At 41.7% G+C, this 22,922-nt stretch overlaps 1 protein-coding gene across 4 annotated transcripts in view; it reads left to right on the top strand.

Moving 5' to 3' along the window:
* Positions 1-22,922, top strand: part of MAP4K3 (mitogen-activated protein kinase kinase kinase kinase 3) — a 67,699-nt gene that overhangs the window by 34,001 nt on the left and 10,776 nt on the right. For 3 of the 4 annotated variants that reach the window (XM_033054233.2, XM_033054234.2, XM_033054231.2), the window contains 13 exons: positions 5,103-5,161; positions 7,368-7,406; positions 7,681-7,734; positions 12,137-12,179; positions 12,388-12,550; positions 13,534-13,643; positions 14,585-14,626; positions 14,859-14,943; positions 15,953-16,032; positions 18,834-18,894; positions 18,980-19,097; positions 20,897-20,955; positions 22,803-22,906. In XM_033054233.2, the coding sequence (XP_032910124.1) occupies positions 5,103-5,161; positions 7,368-7,406; positions 7,681-7,734; positions 12,137-12,179; positions 12,388-12,550; positions 13,534-13,643; positions 14,585-14,626; positions 14,859-14,943; positions 15,953-16,032; positions 18,834-18,894; positions 18,980-19,097; positions 20,897-20,955; positions 22,803-22,906 (1,017 nt within the window). The remainder of the gene's footprint in view (positions 1-5,102; positions 5,162-7,367; positions 7,407-7,680; positions 7,735-12,136; positions 12,180-12,387; positions 12,551-13,533; positions 13,644-14,584; positions 14,627-14,858; positions 14,944-15,952; positions 16,033-18,833; positions 18,895-18,979; positions 19,098-20,896; positions 20,956-22,802; positions 22,907-22,922) is intronic. The other variant, XM_033054232.2, reaches the window with a different exon arrangement.

Here is a 22,922-nt window from a genome sequence, read left to right as displayed (position 1 = left end):
TTTTTTCAGAAAGTTTCTTGGGTACCCTCTATCCTTTGAGATTTTTTTTGCCCATGCTGCTTCCTGTGATTTAGAGTTCTTCATGTTACTATTTTGTTTTCTTAGTCTTATATGCACGTTAGTCTTTGCATAAGGTAGATCTTTTCACTGTCTTTCTGTATATTTTGGAAGCGCTTGTTTGGATCCTGGCTCAAATAAGTTGCAGAGCTGAGCATTGCATCTGCAGTAAGCTCAGGAAATGGTCTAAATCAAAGTCAGCTTTGAAAAGATGTACTCTTTATTCTGGGACATTTTTAACTTATCCTGAGTGACAAAAGCTTATTGTTGTTCTGGCTCAAAACAAAATGTCACGTTGAACCAAATGAAAATATTTTCATTTAAGTTATCCTTGTCTACAATGAAATTCTGTGGCAAAACTTTTTTCTTCACATTCGTAGTGAGCTGAAAAATAATTCTGGTTCATACATGGAGAACTGGGCTACACATCTTGTTAAGTGAGAAATAATACCATCAGAGAATTCCCTGAAAAAAGATGAAGTAGGAAGGAGCCCCTGGTGATCTCTAGCTTGGTTCTGCTTAAAATAGTGGTCTGGAGTGGTTTTAACCTGGAGGATATAATGCACAGTGAAAAGTGTGGAATTCTACTGTTTGAGTGAGAGAGGAGTTGAACAAAACTTGGGCTTGATATTTCAGGTTCCACCCTATGGATGTTTTCAGTTGTTGCAAATGTAACATTCATTTAGGACTTCTTTAGCAAAGAATTCAGTTAGAGGTTTGCAGCTCCCATGCTGTCAGCACTGTTGTCCTTGCCAGGTGCATTTATACATTTGGTCCTATTTAAATAATTTGGTCATGGTTGATTTTTGTTTTCTTTTGGCTCAGAAATACACTCTGGGTTTAATAATTTGTGTTTGGTTTTGGTAGCAGTTACTTTTAGGAATGTAATGTTTCTCATGGCTATTCTGTGATTGTTAATTAGTTGTGGCAGAAAAGCTACAATATTGGTAGGAAAGGATTGAACTAAAGAGATTGACCTAGGTAACAGAGAACCTTACCCAAGAGCATTTTTCTTTAAGTAATTTTTCTCTTCGCTACACATACATACATATGTGTTTTCTTTGCTGCAAGCCATGAAGACTCCTAGCCTACTTTAGCTAGAATAGTTCTAAAAGCATATTGCAGCTGTCAGTATTGCATTTCAGAGAGTCTTCATGCCTTTTTCCGCTTCAGATAGTGAAATAGAGCATGGTCCTTAGGATCAGAAGACAATAAGTGAAAATTGGGGGAAAAGTACCAATATTTTCTTTTGCTTTCCTCCCTTTAATGTTTTGGGTATTTGCTTGGAACAAGTAATTAAGAAAACAAGATGCTCAGTTTTGCTGCTAGCAGGCAAGGGGATGTTCATAGACAGAATGTGTGGAGAACTGAACTACAAGGGAAGAGGGGAACAGTGGTTGTGTAGCAGTAAGGCACAGTAAAACTTCACTCAGCCACCAGGGAAGAATTATATTTAGCCTGTTAAAAAAAATATACATGACACTTGCTGTTTCTGATGCATTAGGCTATCCAGAGAAATTCAAGAATGCACTTTTTATGGAAATGCATTTAAATATAGAATATGCCTTAGGTAGTGTTGGAATCTTTTAAATATTAACTTCCCCTTTGATGAGGCAATGCGAATTGCTTTGTCATTTTACTGAGAAAGTGTATGTACCTTCCTACTTGATGTGTTAGTAGTCCGGAGGTGGTTTGTATTCTTTGAAATTCAGAGTTACTTCCCCAGCATTTTGTACATTTCGAGTCTTAATTTTGTCATTTTGAGTGGTCTTGTTAGATTCCAAGAACAGCAAATGTAGGAAGTAACTGTGAATTGCTGTATACATTCTGTTTTAGAAGGCCTAAACACCAGCCCAACCCTATAGAACAAATTAGGATGGTAAGACTGTTAAAGATACAGTAGCAGTTAACTTAGAATGAAATTGTGCAGAAATTAAATAGCAGGTTTTTAAAATTTAAGCCACAGAAGGTGTAGTAGATTTGATCATTCCTTGGGAATTTTTTTCATGGCATGACCTTACCATCAAATGTTTTGAGTAAGTCTCTATACTGTTTTTAATATTCAGATATTTTAATATTTTAGTTATGGATTACTTTCTACGTGTGATCTATCAAAGGGTATGATGTGATTTTCTACATGGCAGCTTCCTTTAATGTTACCTGAGCTGTTGAAAAGAACTGATAATTATTCCCTGTATTATCTTTTTTCCCAGAGCAAACCCTACCAGCAAAGAGCACTCTGTCTTGTACACAGATGAGTTGTTTCAGGAATGAGCTGTTGGTAACCTGGGGTTGCATCTTTGATTTGATGCCAAGATCATAGCCCTCATTGCTGCTGGCTGTAGATCTTGAGATTCTATTGGAATATATCTGTCTAGTCACTCAGGTTTATTGTGTCAATTTTGTCTGATCTAAAATGAATTTGAGTTAACTAACTAGCGTTGTTTGTATGTATGTTAAATGAAAATATTAGTGTAGGTTGATAAAGTTGATGGGTAACTTTGCAAAATTTAGTAATCAATGCTAATGTGTTCTTCCCAGTAGAAATCAATAACTCAGAAGATTTCATACCTTTATGTGTGGCTATTAAAAAAAATCTATTTCTGTTGGGAGTTCTGGTGCAGTACAGGAGCTCACTGGAGGCTTTGCTGGGTACATGCAGTATTTACCAATGTTTCTGTATCAAATATGTAGCTAGAATAGTTTTAGTTAATATAAAATTATAAATTCTGTGTATATTTAAAATAGAAGCTAGAATATAAATGTATTTCACTTTTTAAAACCTCTCTAGCTCTCAGTATTTGTCAAGAGGTCAAAAGGAGAAATTTCCCTGGTAATGGAGTACTTTACCCTATCTTTGGAGTGAAAACCAGCAATATTTAAAGGGATTAGGAAGAGTATACATGTCCAATTAAAATCATAGTCAAATGTGTGCTACTTAAGAGTAAACTGAATCAAAACAAAGGTTTTGCCCTTTAAAACATTTAAACATAAGTAATTCTGGCAGATGTCATCTTTGATAAGGAAAATTCTAGTAATTCTTAAAAGGTCTGGTGGCAGAGGAGGGCTCCTTTTGTTTTAGGTGGGTTTTATTTATTTTCTCTTAGTAATTTCCTTGTCATTGCTGTACAGTGTATCTACAACCATACATTACACAGTGTGTAAATTCAAATGGACAGGCATTTTGGGTCTGCCCAGAATTTTGCAACATTGGAGGTTTGTCTCTTCAAGGTGAAAATGCCAGATTTCATTATGCTGTTCTGGAGTTACTCTTTCCAACAGTTTCCCAGACTTTGTTCTGGCATCCTCTTACTGAGACTTGCACAACCTGTTTAACCTACTTGCTTGTGAGTTTGGTAACATCTTATGTTTCCAGTCTTGTGATTCTCTGCTCTAGAGCCTGAATCCTCAAAATACCTGTGCTTGCAGGTGGAAATTTCTGATATTGCACAGAAATAATAGAAGTACTCTGTTAAAGTTGAATGTGTTTCTTACTGGTGGATTGTAGAACGTTGGCTGGTGGTGAGGTGTCAGATTCATAGAATGGATGGAGTTTGGTGGTTTGGGGGGATCATTTAATTCTAGAACAAAGAAGTGTAATAAAGTTGATACAGAGTCAGTCTCTCCGTGGTTCAGGAAATGCCAGCACCAGGATTGCATTTGCAATTTTTATTCAGCCCTCTGATCTATAAATTCTTTCCCGTCAAGTAATTATCAGTTACATCGTGCTTTTTCCACAATATTTCACTTATTTTGGGAAAAAATGTAAAGTCACCGAAGCAACCAAATACTATTGATAGCTGTGGTAGACACACCCATGTGCAAACTACAACTTAGCTTTACAGGGCAGACTAAAGGGTGCAGTAAACAACCTGAAACTCCTCGGCAAGCAAAAAACAATATTTACAGCTTTGTATTAATGTGATTACCCTTCAGCCTGGAGCTGAGGACTGCAGTGGTTTCTACTTTGTCAGTTTGGAACAGTGGCAAATTTGGTGTGAGACTTTTCCCTCTGATTTTTTTAATAATGCCCTTTGGAAAGATCAACCCCATCTAATCTAGATTTATTCCTCTTAAAGCTTGGGTATCTGGACCTCTTGCTGAAGGGTTAAATGTTTTTTGGTATAAGTTGCAGCTGAAAGGGGCCTGTTCAACAGAAGATGTTGGGAAACCTTAAAAATGTTTCCTGAGGAGGAAGTGTGTAGCTCCATTTATCACTAATGTAGATGATCAATAATTTGTTTCTCCTGGTGAATACACTCACTGTTTTGGGAACAAATTTATGCTTAGATTTCTCCTGTTGTGATCTACCTAAAGAAAAAATAGACTGTAATTATGGCAGTATTCTCTTGACAGATGCAGGTTTGATTGTGCCTCAGTGGAGTCCCTGTATTCCATTAATGCATTAAATATTTATACCATTATGCTCTTTATTTAAAAGTAGTGTTGAAGGCTTATTGCCGCACCTTTTTCTATGTAGCCTGCACTCCATGATTGCTGGAGTGTTGGACTTTGTTAATTCTGTTCTGGCTTTTTTTTCCAAAGAAAAAGTCTTCCTAATGTAAACACATATTGGTATAACCAGAGTGATAAAAACACTTACTGTCCTCTCTGCTTATTTTGAAATGTTTCCATGTGCTAAAAGATTTCAGGCTCCCTGTCAAAACTACTCTTCTGAAATTACTGCTAAACATGCCAGCAGGGGGTAGCTGGGTTCTCTATGGAATCTGGTAGATTGCAAAGTCCTGATTTTTTGTTGTTGTTGTTGTTGTATCATTGTATTATTTTTGTTGTAGTTTCATTTTCTTTTCTGCAGCTGACTTTATTTGAGCAAAGATCAGCGTTGGAAAGAATTAGAGATGGAGCAAACTGACAGGGAGGAGATTTTTGGGTGCAGTGGGCCTGGTGTTAGGGGACCGGAAGGCCAAAGGATTCAGCTTATTTGGTATCTCAGGTGCTGAAGAGGGGATAACGGCAGCATGGCATAGGATGTGAATTGGATCCTCACCTGTTCATCTTAAAAGATTCATTCTTTTATGTTTTAGGATCTACAGCTAGAATACGGTCATGGTCCTCAGTGTGGCTACTTTTTGGGTGCAAATAAGTGAGTAAGCTACTGCATTTTCTGTCTTTAATTCATTCAAGACTATTTTAATATAGACACGTTAGCTGAAATGGATGTAGTAAAATAGGTCAAACTTGTTTCTATCAGTTAAAATTTCAAAATCACTTATTTCTAAAATAATAGTTATTGATGTTACAGAATGACAGCACTTTTCAGTATTTGAGGCTGTATTAACCATGTTGTCTTTGTGGTAGTGTAAACTTCCTTTTAAGAGCTGCTATCCTGGTCTACTTGTTTACAAAATATTTTTCATGCTAGGTCCCACAGAGCACAATTTTACTCCATCTGGAGACTGCCAGTGCTGCTCTTTGACATTGCTTTATGCCCTTCTTTATCTTGTAGGGCAGTAGCAATGTGCACTTATAGATGCTTTAAAAATAAAATTTACCTTTCTTAGTAAGCACTTTAGCTTCATGCTCATACCTTTAATCATCTTGATATATTAATCATATGAAATAATTTTCCATGCAATTTTCCCTTTACACACAATTACTTAATTGCATTTATGTGTGCCAGAATTAGGATGCCTAGCTTTGATTTGCTAAATTAAATTATGCTAAAAATTCAGAAAGCGTAAGCATAGAGCATGATATTTTTGCACTGTCTTTAACTGGGAAAAGAATCAGTACAGTAGTTTCACGTATACAAGCCGCACGGATTATAAGCCGCACCCCCGGTGCCTCGACAATGTTGCTGTCTTTGTCAATAGATAAGCCGCACCCCGAATATTAGCCGCACTTTCGTTCGTCGCGAGAATCCGTGCGCAGCTTTCACAAATTGGCCAATTAGTAAGAGGATCGCGGCATAGCGGGCTTTACTGGCTCGGGGCGGGGCCAGGCAGGCTCGGCCCGCTCATGGTTGCCGACGGGGCCGGGTGGCCCAGCTCAGCGCCACGGCTCGGCGGGGCTGGCCGGGTGGTGCTGCCGCCGCCGCCGGGCTCGCTGGCCCCCCTCTCCCGTCAGCACCGCCCCGCTGCCGCGTTCGCTCGCCCGGCTGGCAGGGCTGCCGCCGCCGGGCTCGCCGTCCGCCCCGCTGCCGCTTTCGCTCGCCCCGCGCCGCGCCTCGCGAGCGCCGCGCCCGCCCCGCGGCGCTTTCGCGGCTCGCGGCGGCGCTTTCGCGGCTCGCGGCTCGCGGTTCGCGGCTCGCGGCGCGCTCGCGGCGCTTTCGCGGCTCGCGGCTCGCGGCGGCGCTTTCGCGAGCGCCGCTTTCGCTCGCCCCGCCGGCAGGGCTGCCGCCGCCGCCACCAGGCTCGCCGGCTGCCCCCTCCCGTCTGCACTGCCGCCGCGTTTCCTCGCCCTGGCCGGCACTGCAGGCCCCCGCACCGCCGGGCTCCCCCACGCTGCTGGCCCCGATTATGCTGGGCTTCCCCCGCTGCCAGGCAGCCCCACCCGCCGGCCTTCCTGCTTCTGCCATGCTCCCCTGCGCTGCTAGCCCCAGTTCTCCCGGGCTCCCCCGCCCTGCTGGCTCAGGCTCTGCCGCCCGCCCCCGACACTGCTGGCCCCGCCTCTGCCAGGCTTTCCCACCTCTGCCGGGGCCGGCCGGGCTCCAGCTTGGCTTGGGGCTGCCGCGGGCTCTCACTTCCGTGTTGGCAGCTTTTAGAATTTTGTTAATAGATTAGCCGCCCCGGAATATTAGCCGCACTTCCGGGTTTCCACCAAAATTTTGGTCAAATTGGTGCGGCTTGTATTCGTGAAATTACTGTACTTGATGTATTTTGAAATCATCTTTTTCCTTATTCCTGTGATTCTTCTGTTTTCAGACAAAAACATGAAGTTCAGAATGTTACAAAAAATAACCAGGGAAAAATTACTTTATCCCAACAGTAGCTTCATACTTGTCAGTGTGTTTATTTTGTTTAGTATTACAATTTTCTTACTGATTTCTTTTAAATTGGATTAAAGTAACAGAGTCCTTGTTTTACAGTAAGAGAAAAAGGACCATTGCACTTAATAGCAATACATTAATAAACAGACGTGAAAGGGTGTTGTGTAAACAATAAATTTTTAAAAAATTGCAGCTATGTTTGTTTTTATGTGGATACCGGATGAATATTCTGAAAGCCAGCTGAAATAACATCCTTTGGATTATTTACTGATAGAATCATAGGTGCTTTTGTTCTGACTTTTGATAATTGTGCCTGTGTACCAAAATTAAATTGTGTTCTTGTTCTTATTTAATGCTGAAGGAGTCTCTTAAAATCAGTTGAAGAAGAACTACATCAGCGGTAATTCTATTTCTTTTTTCCTCTGGTGTGTGTTTCAAAATTTGTGCATTGATTTTTTTTCTTGTCTGTTGCATCTGATTCTTGTTTGTCCCTGTGCTTGCTGAGAGCCTGTGAGAGAGGCATAGTTGTCTAGATTGCAGCTTTAAAGAACAATAATGATTTTTAAAAAGATGCAAAATCCCATGAAAGAAGTAGATTTTGAGCTCAGACTCTTTCACAACAGTCAAGGTAATTTTAATACAATTCAACCATTGTACCTTGTTCGTTTTCTTAGGGGACATGTGGCACATTTAGAAGATGATGATGATGCAGATGATGATTCCAAACAGTAAGTCCTTCTTGTAAAAATCAGTAAAATCAGATTCTTGAATAGAAGAATATTTGAAAAACAAAAAAGGTTGAATCACATTCTCTAACAACTCGGAATTCTTTCTGCTATAGCGTTTTTAAATTAGGTATTTTAATGTTGTTGCTACATTACTTCACCATAAATCATCTTATTTTGCTGATTGTTTTAAATTGGGGGGAGGGGGAGATCTTGTTCCTTGATTGATACAGTTTTCTTTTTATATTCTATTATGGAACAAAATCTTGGCATCGTTATGTTGAGCCAGTAATTTGTCCAACTACAGTCCTAGTGCCTTCTTTAGAACTGATAACTATATGTTAAAATAAAGCTCATGAAAAGTAGATGAAATATATGAATTACAGGCTTCTCTGGATGTTTGAGTTTGTTCTGTGTCCTCAGCTAGGAAGATGCTTGTATGGGTGCTTGGTTTTTGGAATAGAGCTGACTTCTTTTACTCAGAGAGGGCAAGGTTATGTGACTGCAAAGGCATGTGTCAACTTAATGATGTTTATATTAAATCCCACTGGTATAAATTCTCTTGGGCTCTATTTGATTGCTAGATGAGAGCTGAAACAATTTAAAAAGCAAAACCAGTATGTGTGGGTTTACATTCCTAAAGAAATCTGGTGTAAAGACCAAAAAGAACAATGCCATTTGGACATAATTTTTGTTTGCTTTCTGTTAATGGATAATTTGGAAAGCTGTTGCTTCATACAAGAAACCTTTAAAACGTGTTTTATCTATTGCTGGCATCTCTCTCTTGCCAAGAACTGAACTATAATCTTTTTTTTTTCCTTTGAGTCATTTTACTGATTTTGTGAGCACCTCAGCTTGGTTCCTCCATCCATATGGACCTTTGGATGGCTTTTTGTGTACAGCTCTCTGTCTGTTCACTTTTGTTTCCTGTTTCTCTTCCCCTGCCCTCCCTGCTTTTTTTCTTTTTCTCTGTCTGTTTTCAGCCAGTATCATCAACTTCAGTAATGTTCCACGTTAGAATCTCTTGATCCCTGCTGTCTTGAAGTGCTGGCATTGATTTCTTTGTCCAGTGCTTTGAGATCATTGTTCCTTGCACGGGCTCTGTCCGGACTTTCAAACAGCATTGACTTCAGCTACTTATGTCGCTGTTGTGTTTCTGGAGATTTTCTTTTTTAGGTTAGGCAAGAAAGAACCTGAGAGAACTTCTGGAGAGGTTCTAATTCATCTGATCCTGGGGACCAGTAGTCAGATTGTCTTCAAGAATTATCTTGGTGTTTTTTGTTTCTTCTGATATTTCATCCTAAGTACTTTTGCCCTACAGAGAGGGCCTGACAGCGTGTAAAAAAGCTTGAATCCCTCAACCTTGGGTCGGACAGATTCTGCATCTGTGCCTTTCTCTTGGTATCTGCTGGAGCCCAAAGAACTACTGCAATTATTGGTTCATCTGCTTGATCTTGAATATCTTTCTGTGGAGCCCGCTGAAGATTCAAGGCTTTGGTTTAATTTATATTCTGTGAGGTGAAGCTGCAGTTGAGAAGCACATCAATCACTTCTCCATTCAGATCCAGAACAAAAACAGTGAATCCAGTGTACCCCTTCCAGCCCAAACTGGTGCCACAGCATGAAACTGGGTGATTGTAGCAGCAGAGAATCCATGTTTCAGAGAACAATACAAAGTTATTGCTCTTCATTTAATGATGTTGATTGTTTTGATATTTCTTTTTCTCTCATGGGCAGCAAGGCTGCTGATGCTTGAATTTCCTGGTTATTGAAACTGGGAAAGGAGAAATTACTGGGGCACTGCCCTGCATGAATAGCAGTGACAAACTGCACCTAAACCCTCTTGTTGAAGCAAGGGCACACATCTGTCACACGCAATGCCAGGTTACTGCCTCTTTGCTTTCTTTGGCTGCTCAGTAACATTGCTTGTCTGAAATGCAGGAAGAATACAAAAGAAAATGGAAATGGAGCTTGAACCCTCATGACTGAGAATTTAAACTTGGCCCCATATTACTAAGAGCAGATAATTTCTACCACCAAAACAGCTGAAGTGCATGACAGGGAGGAATTTGTTTTCAAAATTCCCTTTCAGCTTCTCTGAAATACAAACAACACGTAAGATGCCAGGACAGAAACTCCTGAAAAGAATGAAACCAAGCAGACAAGTTGTTGACCTGTAAACAAACAGGCAGATATCTTCCTACTTTGAACATAATTTAAAATTAAGGAAAATTTTGTGGAAGAATGTCAAGTTTTCACAGCTGTATTCCTGGTTTATTTAGTGGAAATAATTTTCTGTTTCTAAGAGATTAGGACACAGGACAATGGAAGAGGTTTTAGAAACATGCAAAATTTTGGAATTTACTGGATTCTTTTTCAGTGCAGCATATACAGTAATTTCATGACTATAAGGCGCACCCTTTTGACTAAAATTTTCCCTCGAACCCGGAAGTGCGCCTTATCTGATGTACAAAGCGGCGAAATTTGCCAAACCGGAAGTGTGAGCTGAGAGCCATGGGGGGAGCCGGAAGTGCCACAGCAGCCGGCTGGGGGCGGGCCCGGAGGCCCGTGGCACTGCCCCTGCCAGGTGGAGGCGGGCCAGGGGGCCCGAGGCACCGCCCCTCTCCGGTCCAGGCAGTCCTGGGGCCCCATGGCTGCCGGGTGAATGTGGGCTAGGGAGGCCGCGGCACCCGCCTTCCCGGGTCCAGGCAGTCCCGGGAGCCCATAGCTGCCGGGTGAATGTGGGCAAGGGGGGCCGCGGCACCCCCCTTCCCGGGTGGAAGCAGTCCCGGGGCCCCATGGCTGCTGCGTGAATGCGGGCTAGGGGCCCCGCGGACCCCCCTTCCCGGGTGGAAGTAGTCCCGGGAGCCCACGGCTGCCAGATGAAGGTGGGCTAGGGGCCCCGCAGCACCCTCGCTCCTGGGTCCAGGCAGTCCCAGGGAGTCATGGCTGCTGCGTGAATGCGGGCTAGGGGGCCCGCGGCACCCCCCTTCCCGGGTGGAAGCAGTCCTAGGAGCCCACGGCTGCCGAATGAAGGCAGGCTAGGGGGCCCGAGGCACCCCCGCTCCTGGGTCCAGGCAGTCCCGGGGAGCCATGGCTGCCGTGTGAAGGTGGGCTAGGGAGCCCGCGGTACCCCCGCTCCTGGGTCCAGGCAGCCCCGGGAGCCCACGGCTGCCAGATGAAGGTGGGCTAGGGGCCCCGCGGCACCCCCGCTCCTGGGTCCAGGCAGTCCCGGGGAGCCATGGCTGCCGCGTGAATGCGGGCTAGGGGGGGCCACGGCACCCCCGCTCCTGGGTCCAGGCAGTCCCGGGGAGCCATGGCTGCTGCGTGAATGCGGGCTAGGGGGGCCGCGGCACCCCTGCTCCCGGGGAGCCATGGCTGCCGCGTGAATGTGGGCTAGGGGGGCTGCGGCACCCCTGCTCCTGGGTCCAGGCAGCCCCAGGAGCCCACGGCTGCCGGATGAAGGCAGGCTAGGGGGCCGACGGCACCCCCACTCCTGGGTCCAGGCAGTCCCGGGGGCCCATGGCTGCCGGGTCCAGGGTGGCCTGGTGGCTCGCAGCACCACCCCTACCGGGTGGAGGCGAGCCCGGGGGCCAATGGCTGCCGGGTTGAGGCGGGGCCTTGGCCAGCAACCACATGGGGTGAGCTGGGGGTGGGGCCTCGCTGCAAAAAAAAAGTGCGCCTTATAGACCGGTGCGCCTTATCTGATCTACAAAGTTGCGAATTTTGCCGAATCCGGGGGGGGTGCGCCTTATAGTCCGGTGCGCCTTATAGTCGTGAAATTACTGTATTTTAAACCACAGAACCAGGAGAGGAAGAATGCTCCTGATGCTTAAACTATTGTTTTCTGATAATATCTTTTCTGTTAAACCAAGCTGTTCTAGCATGAAGAGTTTGCCTTTCCCAAGATTTCCATGAAAAAAAGACTCCTCAAGCGAAAAACAGCCAACCAACCTAACCTTGAGTGTAGCTGTCCGCTGCAGATGGATTTTAGTGTTATGTGTAAGGCTGTTCTAAGTCATCAGTATAAATTTTCTGGGGAATGGGCTTCATTAGTTTTCTTGTAACTCCCATTCAGCTCACTGATACCCTAAACTTTTCTCCTCTCAACAGAGTAAGTGTCAGCGCTCTTCTGTTTCTCCCTACTTTGTTGAAGATCACAAACTTGTGCAGAACAAACCAGATCATAACACTCTGCTCTCTGGGGGGGACCTGTGGTCTTTGTTTTCATGTAGTATTTGAGGTATAACAAAATGTTTGAAAGTATTTGTGATACAGTTACTTGAATATAATAGTGCTCTTGACAAGTTAAATGTATTTATTTGTGTGGCACTTCTAAAATTCTGTATCTTCTTGAAGACTGCAATTTGAGTTTTCACTCTGTTTTGTTTTTTTTTCTTTATAGTGCTACTATGAAGCCTAAAGTGCCACCTCCTTTACCACCGAAGGTAAGTGAGGGAGGTTTGGTTGCTCAGGAGAAAAATGCACTTTAAACAAATAAATGGAGAATGTTTCAATTACTGTATTGATATCTCTTTACTTGGGAAAATTTCAGGATCCACATGCTACATGTGGAGGTTTTTCCTTGTTGATAAGTGGCATGGATGCTTTGAATCTTTTTTCATTATGTTTTGATTATTACTATGTCTTTTTCAGCCTAAATCCATATTTATCCCCCAAGAAACTTATTCTTCTGAAAATGAGAATCAAGGGACAATCAAGAGATGCCCAACATCAGAGAGTCCAGCAAAATCTACATCTCATGTTCCACCCAGACCACCACCTCCTCGGTTACCTCCACAGAAATCTAATCCTTTAGGTAATAGAAGTGACCGCAAGGAGTATACAAGTATTTCTTAAATAATTTGACGTGATTTCTGTATTCTTAGCTATGCACACATTAAAAGATATTGAGGTAATTTCTTTTATGGTGGACAAGTAACAAAAAGTTCATGAAAGCAAATATTCATGAAGAAAGCATGCTTTAACTCTTAAGGGGATCAAATGTACCTTCTATCAAACTCACTGACACAATTCATGCTGATGCCATTGGTGGCACAATTGCTTTCCTAAGCAACAGGTTTATAATCTGGAGTTTCAGGATTGGTAAAAAAGTATGTTTGTAGGTTTCAGGTTGAGTGTGTCAGCTGTTGTCATTTGTCATGTCAAGAGCAGAGTTCTGCTTTCAAAGTTTGCTTTTGTACATAATGAACTGGGTTGGGGAGTGTAGGAGGTAATTGTGTTTGTTTTCTGTCTGCTCAGACTGTTCACTTTATGCCTTTGCTGGTCTAATGCCTTAAGAGTTGTCTTGGACTGACTTCTCTTAAGCAAGCTCAATGTCTACCTCTTAATTGTTACTTTGGTAGCTTTTCCTTGCTTCATACTTAGTACTGCAGCTGATTTGTTAAAGGTTTGACTCCAACAAGGCTGTGTTTCTAGAGAATCAGTAATAGAAGTGTAGGTATTAGCAAGTATTTCTTGAGGTATGGTCAACACATTTTCCCTCAGAACTGTGACTGTGTCCCTTTCTGTGCTTCTGTTAGAGCTGTTAGAGTTATTATATTAGAATTGTTACATTAATTAGCAAAAGTCATGGACTGAGATTGAATGTGGCTTGATGAATATGTGCACATGTAAGAATATGCTTGCTTCAGAAATCAATTAGGGTATTTTATACTATATTGTATGTAGTATATGTTCTGACTTAATTGGAAATTCTGGCCCACTTAAAAGAGTTTTTAGACTAGATTACTCTTTGAGGTGATGGTAGAGGAACATATTTTTAAATATGAATCTTTCTAGGTAATGGAGTCACTTCTGTGCAGTTAAATGGTGAAAGAGAGGAACTGCCACATCAACAGAATGAATCTAGAGACACTAACTTTTTAAGGAAAGAAAAGAAGGAAATACTGGTAGGTATTTAAGCTTCTGGGTGTCTTTTTAGAGTTGTCTTTGACTGTTGTACATGTGCAGGGAAAAGGAGCAGGCATGCTCTTTAATATGGAAATTATGCTGGATGGCATCTTGTTTACTTTGAATCAAAGCACAGTTTTCCTTGATTGTCTAGTTGTGATACAGCCTTAGGCTGAAGTTTGTCAGTGTTTAATTTTCGTTAGAAACAAACATAGTCACAAATACATACAATTCACTTGCTGTTTCACACATGTAAGAGACATAATGAGAGCTGTGTCAGGTGGTGTACTGAGCAATGACTGCTTAAGCAAATGAGGAAACGAGGGAATGGAATATGCTGTAATTAGAATGGATTAAATGTAACATGACACTGCCCTCTTTGAGGACTCCTTCCAAGTGTGAGGCTGGAAATGTAATTTTTTTTGTGAGAAGTGAAGAGGAAATGGACTGGAAACATGGTGATGAGTCTGTTTTGTTTTAAGGAAATGCCAGTAATACTGGCAATGCTTTTGGAAGTAAGATTACCTGGACGGGTTTGAACTTGTAATTTGAAATTTTGTGTTTAAAGTTTACCTGTAAAATAGGTCTGTTTGGAGCTTGTTTGTGCTAGGAGAAATTGATACTGACACAAGAAAGTGCATGTAGCACTGAGTGGTAACATTTAATGCTGTAATACTGAAGGGTTGAGCAATTGTTACAGTATTACTTAAACTCTCTTGTCCTGAAAGTGGCATTCCTACAGGCACCACTGTAGTGTGAAAATGTTGCACAAGATTGTGCAAATATTCAATGAGGAGGTATTGGGGCATCATAGTAGAGATTTCAATGAAAGAAAATTATGCCTAGTGTTCGTGGTTTTGCTGTGTGTGGGGAGGGAATATACGTGTTTAAGCACAGTGTGTGTGTGAGTGTAAACATACTTTTAAATTTTATTTTCTAGAAACCAATTAGTAATGGCCTTCCTCCCACACCTAAAGTACATGTGAGTATTGCTGAGTCATACAAATGCATGTTGGGAGCAGGGTGAAAGAGAACATTTTTGGATTGTTTGTGCTATTTGATTTTTTACATAAAAAACCTATTATGACTTAGCAATGCTAAGCCAGTGGTATGAATCTTAACCTTTTGTTACTGCTTGAAGTAAAAATAATACTTTTGGGAAGGTCACATTTTAATTTTTCGTGTGTATATATTTAATATTTTTACTTCCACAGATGGGTGCTTGCTTTTCAAAGGTTTTCAATGGCTGTCCATTAAAAATTCATTGTGCAACATCTTGGATAAATCCAGATACAAGAGGTACTGTATGATGAGTATTTTGCCCATTTTGTCCTCTCCTTGAATTTCAAGAGTCCTTACATGAGCAGGATTATTAATTTTAAAACAGACATATATTCATATAAGCTGGAGTCATTCTTTAATTCTGCCACTGCTGTCTAAAGTTGGATGAAGTTTTTTGCTTTGGTGAAAAAGAATAAATTACATATCAAAGTTAAAGACTCTTCACAACATTTTAGTCCAAAAGAAGGCAATCCTATTTTATTTGTAAAATATCTGACTTTTGGAAATCTTAGCTGAGATTGATTTCTTTATCATTCACTTGATATTTTTTTCCCTTGAGATCTTTTTGACCCTATAGGATTCTGCAACTGTTTATTTTTGAATAGATTTTAGTGCTTTATATTTAGCTCGATAAAAGGGATAGTTGGTAATATTGTACTCACTTTGCCTGCCATTACCCCCTTTGATTACAAGCTATATAACATACTACTGAGTTGGTCAGCAAGAAAATAATTTGTATTTTTTTAGAAACTGAAATTAGGGACGGGTAAATCCTTAGCAGTTGACATCATCTCATAGGAGATACCTTGTTTGCATGCCCCTGTACAATCCAGGGATTTGATTATGTTCAAGAAGTGAGGCATCTACAGACTACTGAGAAGAATGTTCCAGTCAATACTGCTGTAAAAGTACTCTCAAAGAAGGCAATGGGTATTTCCATAATATATAGAAATGTCCAAGTAGGATATGCTGAAACTATTCTTGTGATTTCCTGCTTGTGGTTGAAACGCTTTTTTTTTTTTAATTTGAAGTATTACTCTAAAAAAATCCCTGAACTTTCCTAATGACTTAATACAGCTCCATTCATAAACTAAAACTTCCCTGTCAGGATTAGTTTTCTGTGCTTTCAAACACTGTAACTATTATAGTTTGATTTGTTTCCATGTGTGTAGATGTCGTTTTTTGGTAAAGGTTTACATACCTTCCTGAACTCAAAATTTCTACCTCTTTTTGTTTGTATTTGCAGATCAGTACTTGATATTTGGAGCAGAAGAAGGTATTTACACACTGAACCTCAATGAACTCCATGAAACATCAATGGAGCAGGTATATTTCTGGTTTAAAAAAAATGCATCACTTTTTTTAACCACTCAGATTAATATTGTATAATCCTTGTAAAAATACTTTTTAAAAAAATGCTCAGTGTAACCCATAATCATACTGGTGCTTGAGTTACTTGGTTTAAACTTAGCTCAGTTATCAGTCTGCTGCTGCATTGCAGTTCTAACAACTACCCTGAGAAATATCACTAATGCAGTAACTCTTGTATGCCAGGTGGACCAAGGAAGGTTTTGGATTTTTTCTTTATTGTTTAGGATTTGGTTTTGGTTTGTTTTTTAACTGGCAAGGGAGGAGAAGAGCTGTAATGAAAATCATTTAGTGTGTTGCCTGGTGAGCTTTCAGGGAAATGTTTTAATAAGCTCTTAGAGACAAGAAGAAATGCTTACTAACACAGCCAGTCATGTGTGGAACAAGAGGGATGAGTGACAGGTCAATTAACCTGCCAATTTGAAGAATTCTTTAATCCTCAGATCCAAAGTTACAGTAAATTCACGAATACAAGCCGCACTGAGTATAAGCCGCATCTCTGGGTGTTGGCAAACATTTCGGTTTTTGTCCATAGATAAGCCGCACCCAAATATAAGCCGCTCTGTCGTTCGCAGCGAGGACCCGCGTGCAATCAGTAACAGAACCGCGGGAGGGCGGGGTTTACTGGCTGAGCTAAGGCTGTGCAGGCTCGGCCCGCTAGGGGCCGCTGACGGGGCCAGGTGGCCCAGCCCGGTGCTGCAGCTCGGGGCCGGCCGCCGCTGCCCCTGGGCTCGGTCACCCCGGGTCAGCGCTGCCCCGTGGTGGCAGGCAGGGACGGAGCTTCCCCCGCTCCTACGGCAGCGGCGGCGGGCGGGGACGGAGCTTTCCCGCGCCCATGGCGCCGGCGGCGGGCAGGGACGGAGTTTCCCCGCTCCTGCCGCGGCGGCGGGTGGGGACAAAGCACCCCGTCGGCTCCCCGAGCCGCGGCAATGGCTGCGCGGGGCTCCCGTCGGCTCCCCGGGCCACAGCAATGGCAGCGCGGGGCTCCTGTCGGCTCCCCGAGCCGCAGCAATGGCGGCGCGGGCTTCCCCCTCCCTCCCCGGGCCGCAGCAATGGCGGCGCGGGCTTCCCCCCCCTCCCCGGGCCGCAGCAATGGCGGCGCGCGCTTCCCCCCCCTCCCCGGGCCGCAGCAATGGTGGCGCCGGGCCCCCCCCCGTCTCTCCCCTGGGCTGTGGCAGAGGAGGAAAGAGAGCTCTCCCGCCTCTCTCCCCGCCCCCCGTGCTGCCTACAGGGAGCCAGGCTCCACCCGCGGTGCAACAGAGTAGCGATTTGTAACAATCGCAAAATGCCGACTTTGCAGCTGCTCGGCTCAGCACTGTGGCAGGCACTTCTGAGGTTGTATTAGCCGCTCCTGATTATTAGCCGCATTTCCGGTTTAGGAGCAAAATCTTAGTCAAATTGGTGCGGCTTGTATTCGTGAAATTACTGTATTTAGTCACAATATGCTCATGTACCTACAGAAAGTCAGTCAACCTTGCATGTTAAATTTGTAGCAAATTTTGCTGCAAGCAGTTTGGTCGATTTTTACCATAGATGTTTCTTACAAGTGTGTTTGTGTTATGAGAAGACTTCTGGAATAGAAGTGCACCCTCTGTGCTAACCATTTATTGCATCATTATTTATAACAGCCAGTAGAGCTTTAATGGCATTTCTATGATTTGTGTTTTATGTCATTTTTACTCTCTCTGGTGCAACTCAGCATAAAGGGAAAAGGGATGTCCTTAATTATTTTTCTCTGTATTTCGCTTCACCAGTGGACAAAGGAGACACATAATACACATTTCCAGGAGTTAGAGCAGTTTCATGGTTAATGTTTTTGTCTTTTGGGGTTTTTTTTGTAGAGTTGTGTTTTGTTTTCTTGTGTGGTTTTGGTTTTTTGGATTTTTTTTAAAGAGCAAAACAATTGTCCTCCTGAGTGGTCTGTCTAGCCCAATAGTCTCTTTCCTAAAGTGGCAGTGGGAAATGTCAGTGGGCTTGGTCACTGTGTGTTCTCCTCAGATTCCTCTACAGTCATTGAATCAGGGATATTGAAGGATCCTTGCCTATATTTTTGTCCACTTTTGGACCTGTTGAACCACGAGTATGTGGTATGTATTGGTACTTTCTACCACCTTGACATCTTGTGCTAGAAGTTAAATGAGAGGGAGGAAAATAGTAATTGTGGTTTATTTGGGGTTTTTTAAGGGATGTCTTGTTGCTTTCACCCTCATCTTTTTAGGAATTGCAGGATTTGACAAAAAACAGCTCTGCCTTGAACATTTGTTGAACTTGTTCATCACTTAAGTGAAATGTGTAATCGTGCAGAATCCCTTGAAGTGCCAGTTTAATTGTTTCAAGAGATTTGGACTGTCACAGGCTTTTAGAATGGCTGTGGTTTGTAGACCGTGCTTGGTTTACCAAAGTTTTGTTGTAGAGCTTTTCATCTTTGAAGGAGAAAATTCAGTGGTTTTTGAATTTTTTGGAAAAGGGCTGATTGGTCTTTATAATGACATCTTGTGGAATGTAATACACCTGAAGACATGAGTATAAAATGTGCTAATTGTCTAAATTTTAATTCGTATATTTAATAGAGTGTGTGTACCTAAGATTTACTCTGAATTAACTCTGGAATCCAGGTAAACAGTACTTGGCTTGAACTGCTGCTGCAGAAAGCAAGTCAATATTAGTTTTGTCCTGTAATCTAAGCAGATACTAATTGATAATTGCCTTGTTTATATCAAATTGAATGCTACTTCTTTGTTTTTCCTTCCATTTATCAGCTATTTCCTCGAAGATGTACCTGGTTATATGTCATGAACAATTGTTTATTATCTATATCTGGTAAGTTACTGTGCTATCTTTGAGCGGTAGCACTGGTAAACACTTGGTTTCGTATTTGAAGTGTGGTTTGTTTTCTAATTGCCAGGTAAAGCTTCTCAGCTTTATTCCCATAATCTACCAGGACTCTTTGATTATGCAAGGCAAATGCAAAAGTTACCTGTTGCTATTCCAGCACATAAACTCCCTGACCGAATACTTCCCAGGTAAATACGCATCATTGGATATATCAGATTATCTTAACTCTGGGAGTTCAGGATATGCTTGTGAAGCTCTGAGAGCACCAAATAGTGGCGGGCTCTGTTCACAGATGGCAGTGAATAACTCATGTGTATTAATTAGAGGGTTGAGCCCTGCATTTACACAGATCAGGATGTGAATTATTCTTTTTAGAGAAATTGATTTTGGTACACCTTACCTTCTGGTTATGAAACCTCCTGTTTCTGGGTCATAGCACTTTTTTGGTGTGGTAAATCCTGCTTGTACTTGATGCTAAACAAAATCTATGGCTGTGCCCTCCTGGCTGCTGCAGAAATTAACCTTGTCCTGACCACAACCAGGACAGTGCCAAACAAGCCTTAGGAGTAGCACATGCAAATCCCAGCAGAAGAAGGTTGTAACACTAATCTAGTTTGCAGAAAAATCTTTATAGTGAGACTGGTTCTTCTAATACAATAGGATTTCTGTTAGGAAATGATGTTATAGAAAAATCGGTTCTACACTACCTTTGGTTCTGTTAAAAGCTATTAATGTGTAATTCTTGGGTTCAGGAAAGGCTTCTTGTTCAGTTACTTGCAAGCATAATGCTGCAACACTTGTCTGAAAATTGTGTTCTTCCTAGAGGGTAAATTCTTAATAATTAAGAGATAATTTGTGGTTTGAATTGTTACCTTCTGTGTACCTGCACTATTGTTCTCCTCCCCTCTTCCAAATTTGACTTTGGCTTGAGGTCTGAATCAACAGTGAACTAATAACCATAATTACCATAAAGATCATGCTAGGAAAACCATACTAGATTCTGCCTGGAATGATACATCACCTAAGTTGCAGAGGACTGAGAAAATTTCTTGTCCAGTCATGTCACTTCCCAAGAAAAATGCAACACAACCTGAATGTGAGTGCCCAGCCAGTCATTCAAAGGCAGGAGAGATTAATTTAGATAATCTGTTTTCCTGGTTTACCTCTGGTTGTAGGGTGTCAGGGTAGTCACATTTAGCCAGCAGAAGACAGACATTTGAAGTATGTAGGAGAACCTAATTTTTTTTCCTACCAGACCATAAAGTGTCTTCTTAAATAAGTTTCTGGATACTATGATAATAAGTACTACATGCAAAATGGAGAAAGCAGAGGTTTTGGTAAAGAAAAGACAAAGCAAAATTGAATTTGAAGCAATTTGTGAGGTATGTATATTCATCTGCAAAATGTTCTAACCTTAATTTATTATGCTTGATAGGCAGACATTCAGTAGCAGAAAATGTGTCTGTGATAAGTCTCCTTTCCAGCTTCTTTCCCTAGAGTGTCCTTGAGCAGTTCTTTTCAAACCTTCCATGACTTGTTCCAGCGAAAGTTTGTGACCAGTACTCAGTTTTCATGCTGTCCAGTCCTTTTGCATTATCAGTCACTTCTGGACAGTTCCATTTGTAATGCTGCACAAATGTTTTCCCAATTCATAGCTTTGAGTGTACCATCTGTCTACAGTCTATTTATTCCCATCTTTTCTAGAGCGTCAAATTAGTTCTTTTTATTGTCAAGAGTACTGTGGCCAGTCTCAGTAGTGCTTGTTGTCTTCTAATCCATGTAGAAACTCTGAGTCCTGTTACCAGCAGATAGCATTTTGGCTTCTCTGATAAATTTTCACATTGTTGTTTCCATGATTTCATGAGAAATACACGAACTTATATTTTTTAGCTTTTTGGTGTGGCAGATGTTTTTCTCTCAGTGTCTGAAAAGAAAAAATCACTCAATTGTCTTAGTTGATCAGTAACGTTGTGTTTATCTTTTGTAGGAAGTTTGCGGTATCTACAAAAATTCCTGACACTAAATGGTGTCAAAAGTGTTGTGTTGGTAAGTAAAAGTCTGGGGAATGAAGGGGCACCACAAATGATGGCAATATTAAGATTACTGAGTCAGGTTTAGGAGGTAAAGGGAGAAAAGACTTTTGTCTTTTTATGTCTTTATGTCTTTATTATGAAGTTGTGCATTTGCAGACTGTGAGCTCATTCAGGTTAGTCCTTGGGTTTAAGCAATTAATACTTTCCTGTTTAGCTCTTTATTTTTAAAGACAATTTACAAGACATGCAGAGAAGCAAAATGATGTGAAAATTTGAACCAACCCTCAAGAAGAGCCTAATCTCCATGGATGGAGAAACTTAGAGAAGTTGCCATCAGGATTAAGCCACCTGCATTCCTAGCAGAAGTTGCAGTTATCAATATTGCATGATAAAAAGCAAAGGAGTATTTTTAATTATTTGAGGACAGTGTTGTCTCTGAAGCCTTTATGAGGTGTTTCATAATGTGCCAGCTACCAAAGTCTCAAAGCTGCACTGTGTTAAGACATGTTCTGAAAGAGAGGCAGATAGATTAAAAAAACCCAAACCACTGTGATTATTGAATGCTGCAGGGAACAATCATGAGGTGACAGGGGTCAGAGTATGTAAAAACTCTGACTTTCTGACAGAAAAATTAATTTGGAAGTCTGTATGTTTCTAGGTTTCTTTTCATAAAACCAGAAACCTTGTGGTGTGCTCCTCTGTGATTCCTGTCCTGCCAGGCACAGAATTTAAGGGATGCTGTGGTACTTGACGTTATGAGGGGAGTCTTCATATTCAGAGATAGCTCAGCCTTCTTAGCCTGGAGCCCTTCGTGCATTATAGGTGTGAGTGATAATTTGTGAACACAGCAAGGGTGGCTGTAAGAGTCTTATTTTTTGTGGCCTGAGCCTCCATTCCTGCTGTCACATAAGTCTGCTTTTGGCCTTGGGGCAGCAGGAGTGCCACAGGAGGCAGAAAAAGATGAGAACTTCTGGTCTTCTTTCTGCACCTTACAGGTGTTGGCGATTGCTTTGTGGTTTCTGCTGCTGAGTTCAGCCTTACTCAGGGTCACACCAAGCGTTATTTGCTGCACTTTGCAGTCAGTCTGACTGATGTTGAGTGAGAACTTGGATTAATGAAATAAAGCACTGATGTTTAAGGTGCCATGGGATTGCTGATGAGTTTCTGTGGCAGTAAGGTAGCATCAGCATATTTCACTTCTGTGGATTGTTCTGGATTGTAGAAGCTTGTTATCTAAACTGTTGTTTGTTGCCTGGTGGCCCACAGTCATGTTACTGCACAGTAAAATCTGGTCTTTAGATGTATTTGTACAAAGTGCAAAAGAACTCTTGTTTGTCTGAAAGGAAATGCTTAAGGAGTGAGATTTTGTCAGTATTGTAGAATTGAAGGAGTGAAACTTCACAGGGCCCAATTTTGCAACTTTATTGTTCTCTGCCAGTTTTTAATTGAGTTCTGACAATGGAAGAGCAGCCCTTCCTGCTCTTCTATTGTTCTTCAGTTTCCACTGGATTTCCTGATGATCTAGAAGTGTTCATCACAATTACAGAGCTCCTGGATTTCAGACTCGCTGTGACAGTGCTTGAAGTGTAGCTGAGCTGTTCACTGCCTGCTGGGTGACTGTGTCATAGACAAAGCCATTCTTTAACAGCTTGCTTACAGTGATTTTGAGATAGCTTAGGCAAACCAACACAGTAGATCCAAGACTGTCCAAATGTGTATGCAATCAGCTATTTTTTAAACTTATAAAAGATTAGAGTGGGGGTGGTGAGTATTTTCTGAAAGTAAATGGACTCTTAGTTGGAAATTGTGTATCATTTGTATGTGCTTATTACACTAATAATCTCTATCCTTTCTTGGCAGTGAGAAATCCCTACACAGGCCACAAGTATCTTTGTGGAGCACTACAGTCTAGCATTGTTTTGTTAGAATGGGTTGAACCAATGCAAAAATTTATGTTAATCAAGGTAAAATTACAATTAC

The sequence above is a fragment of the Catharus ustulatus genome, chromosome 3, assembly GCF_009819885.2.
Source record: "Catharus ustulatus isolate bCatUst1 chromosome 3, bCatUst1.pri.v2, whole genome shotgun sequence".
In the NCBI taxonomy this organism is placed as follows: Eukaryota; Metazoa; Chordata; class Aves; order Passeriformes; family Turdidae; genus Catharus; species Catharus ustulatus.
The sequence above is the reverse complement of the archived record's forward strand: the minus strand, read 5'-3'. Positions and strand labels throughout refer to the sequence as shown.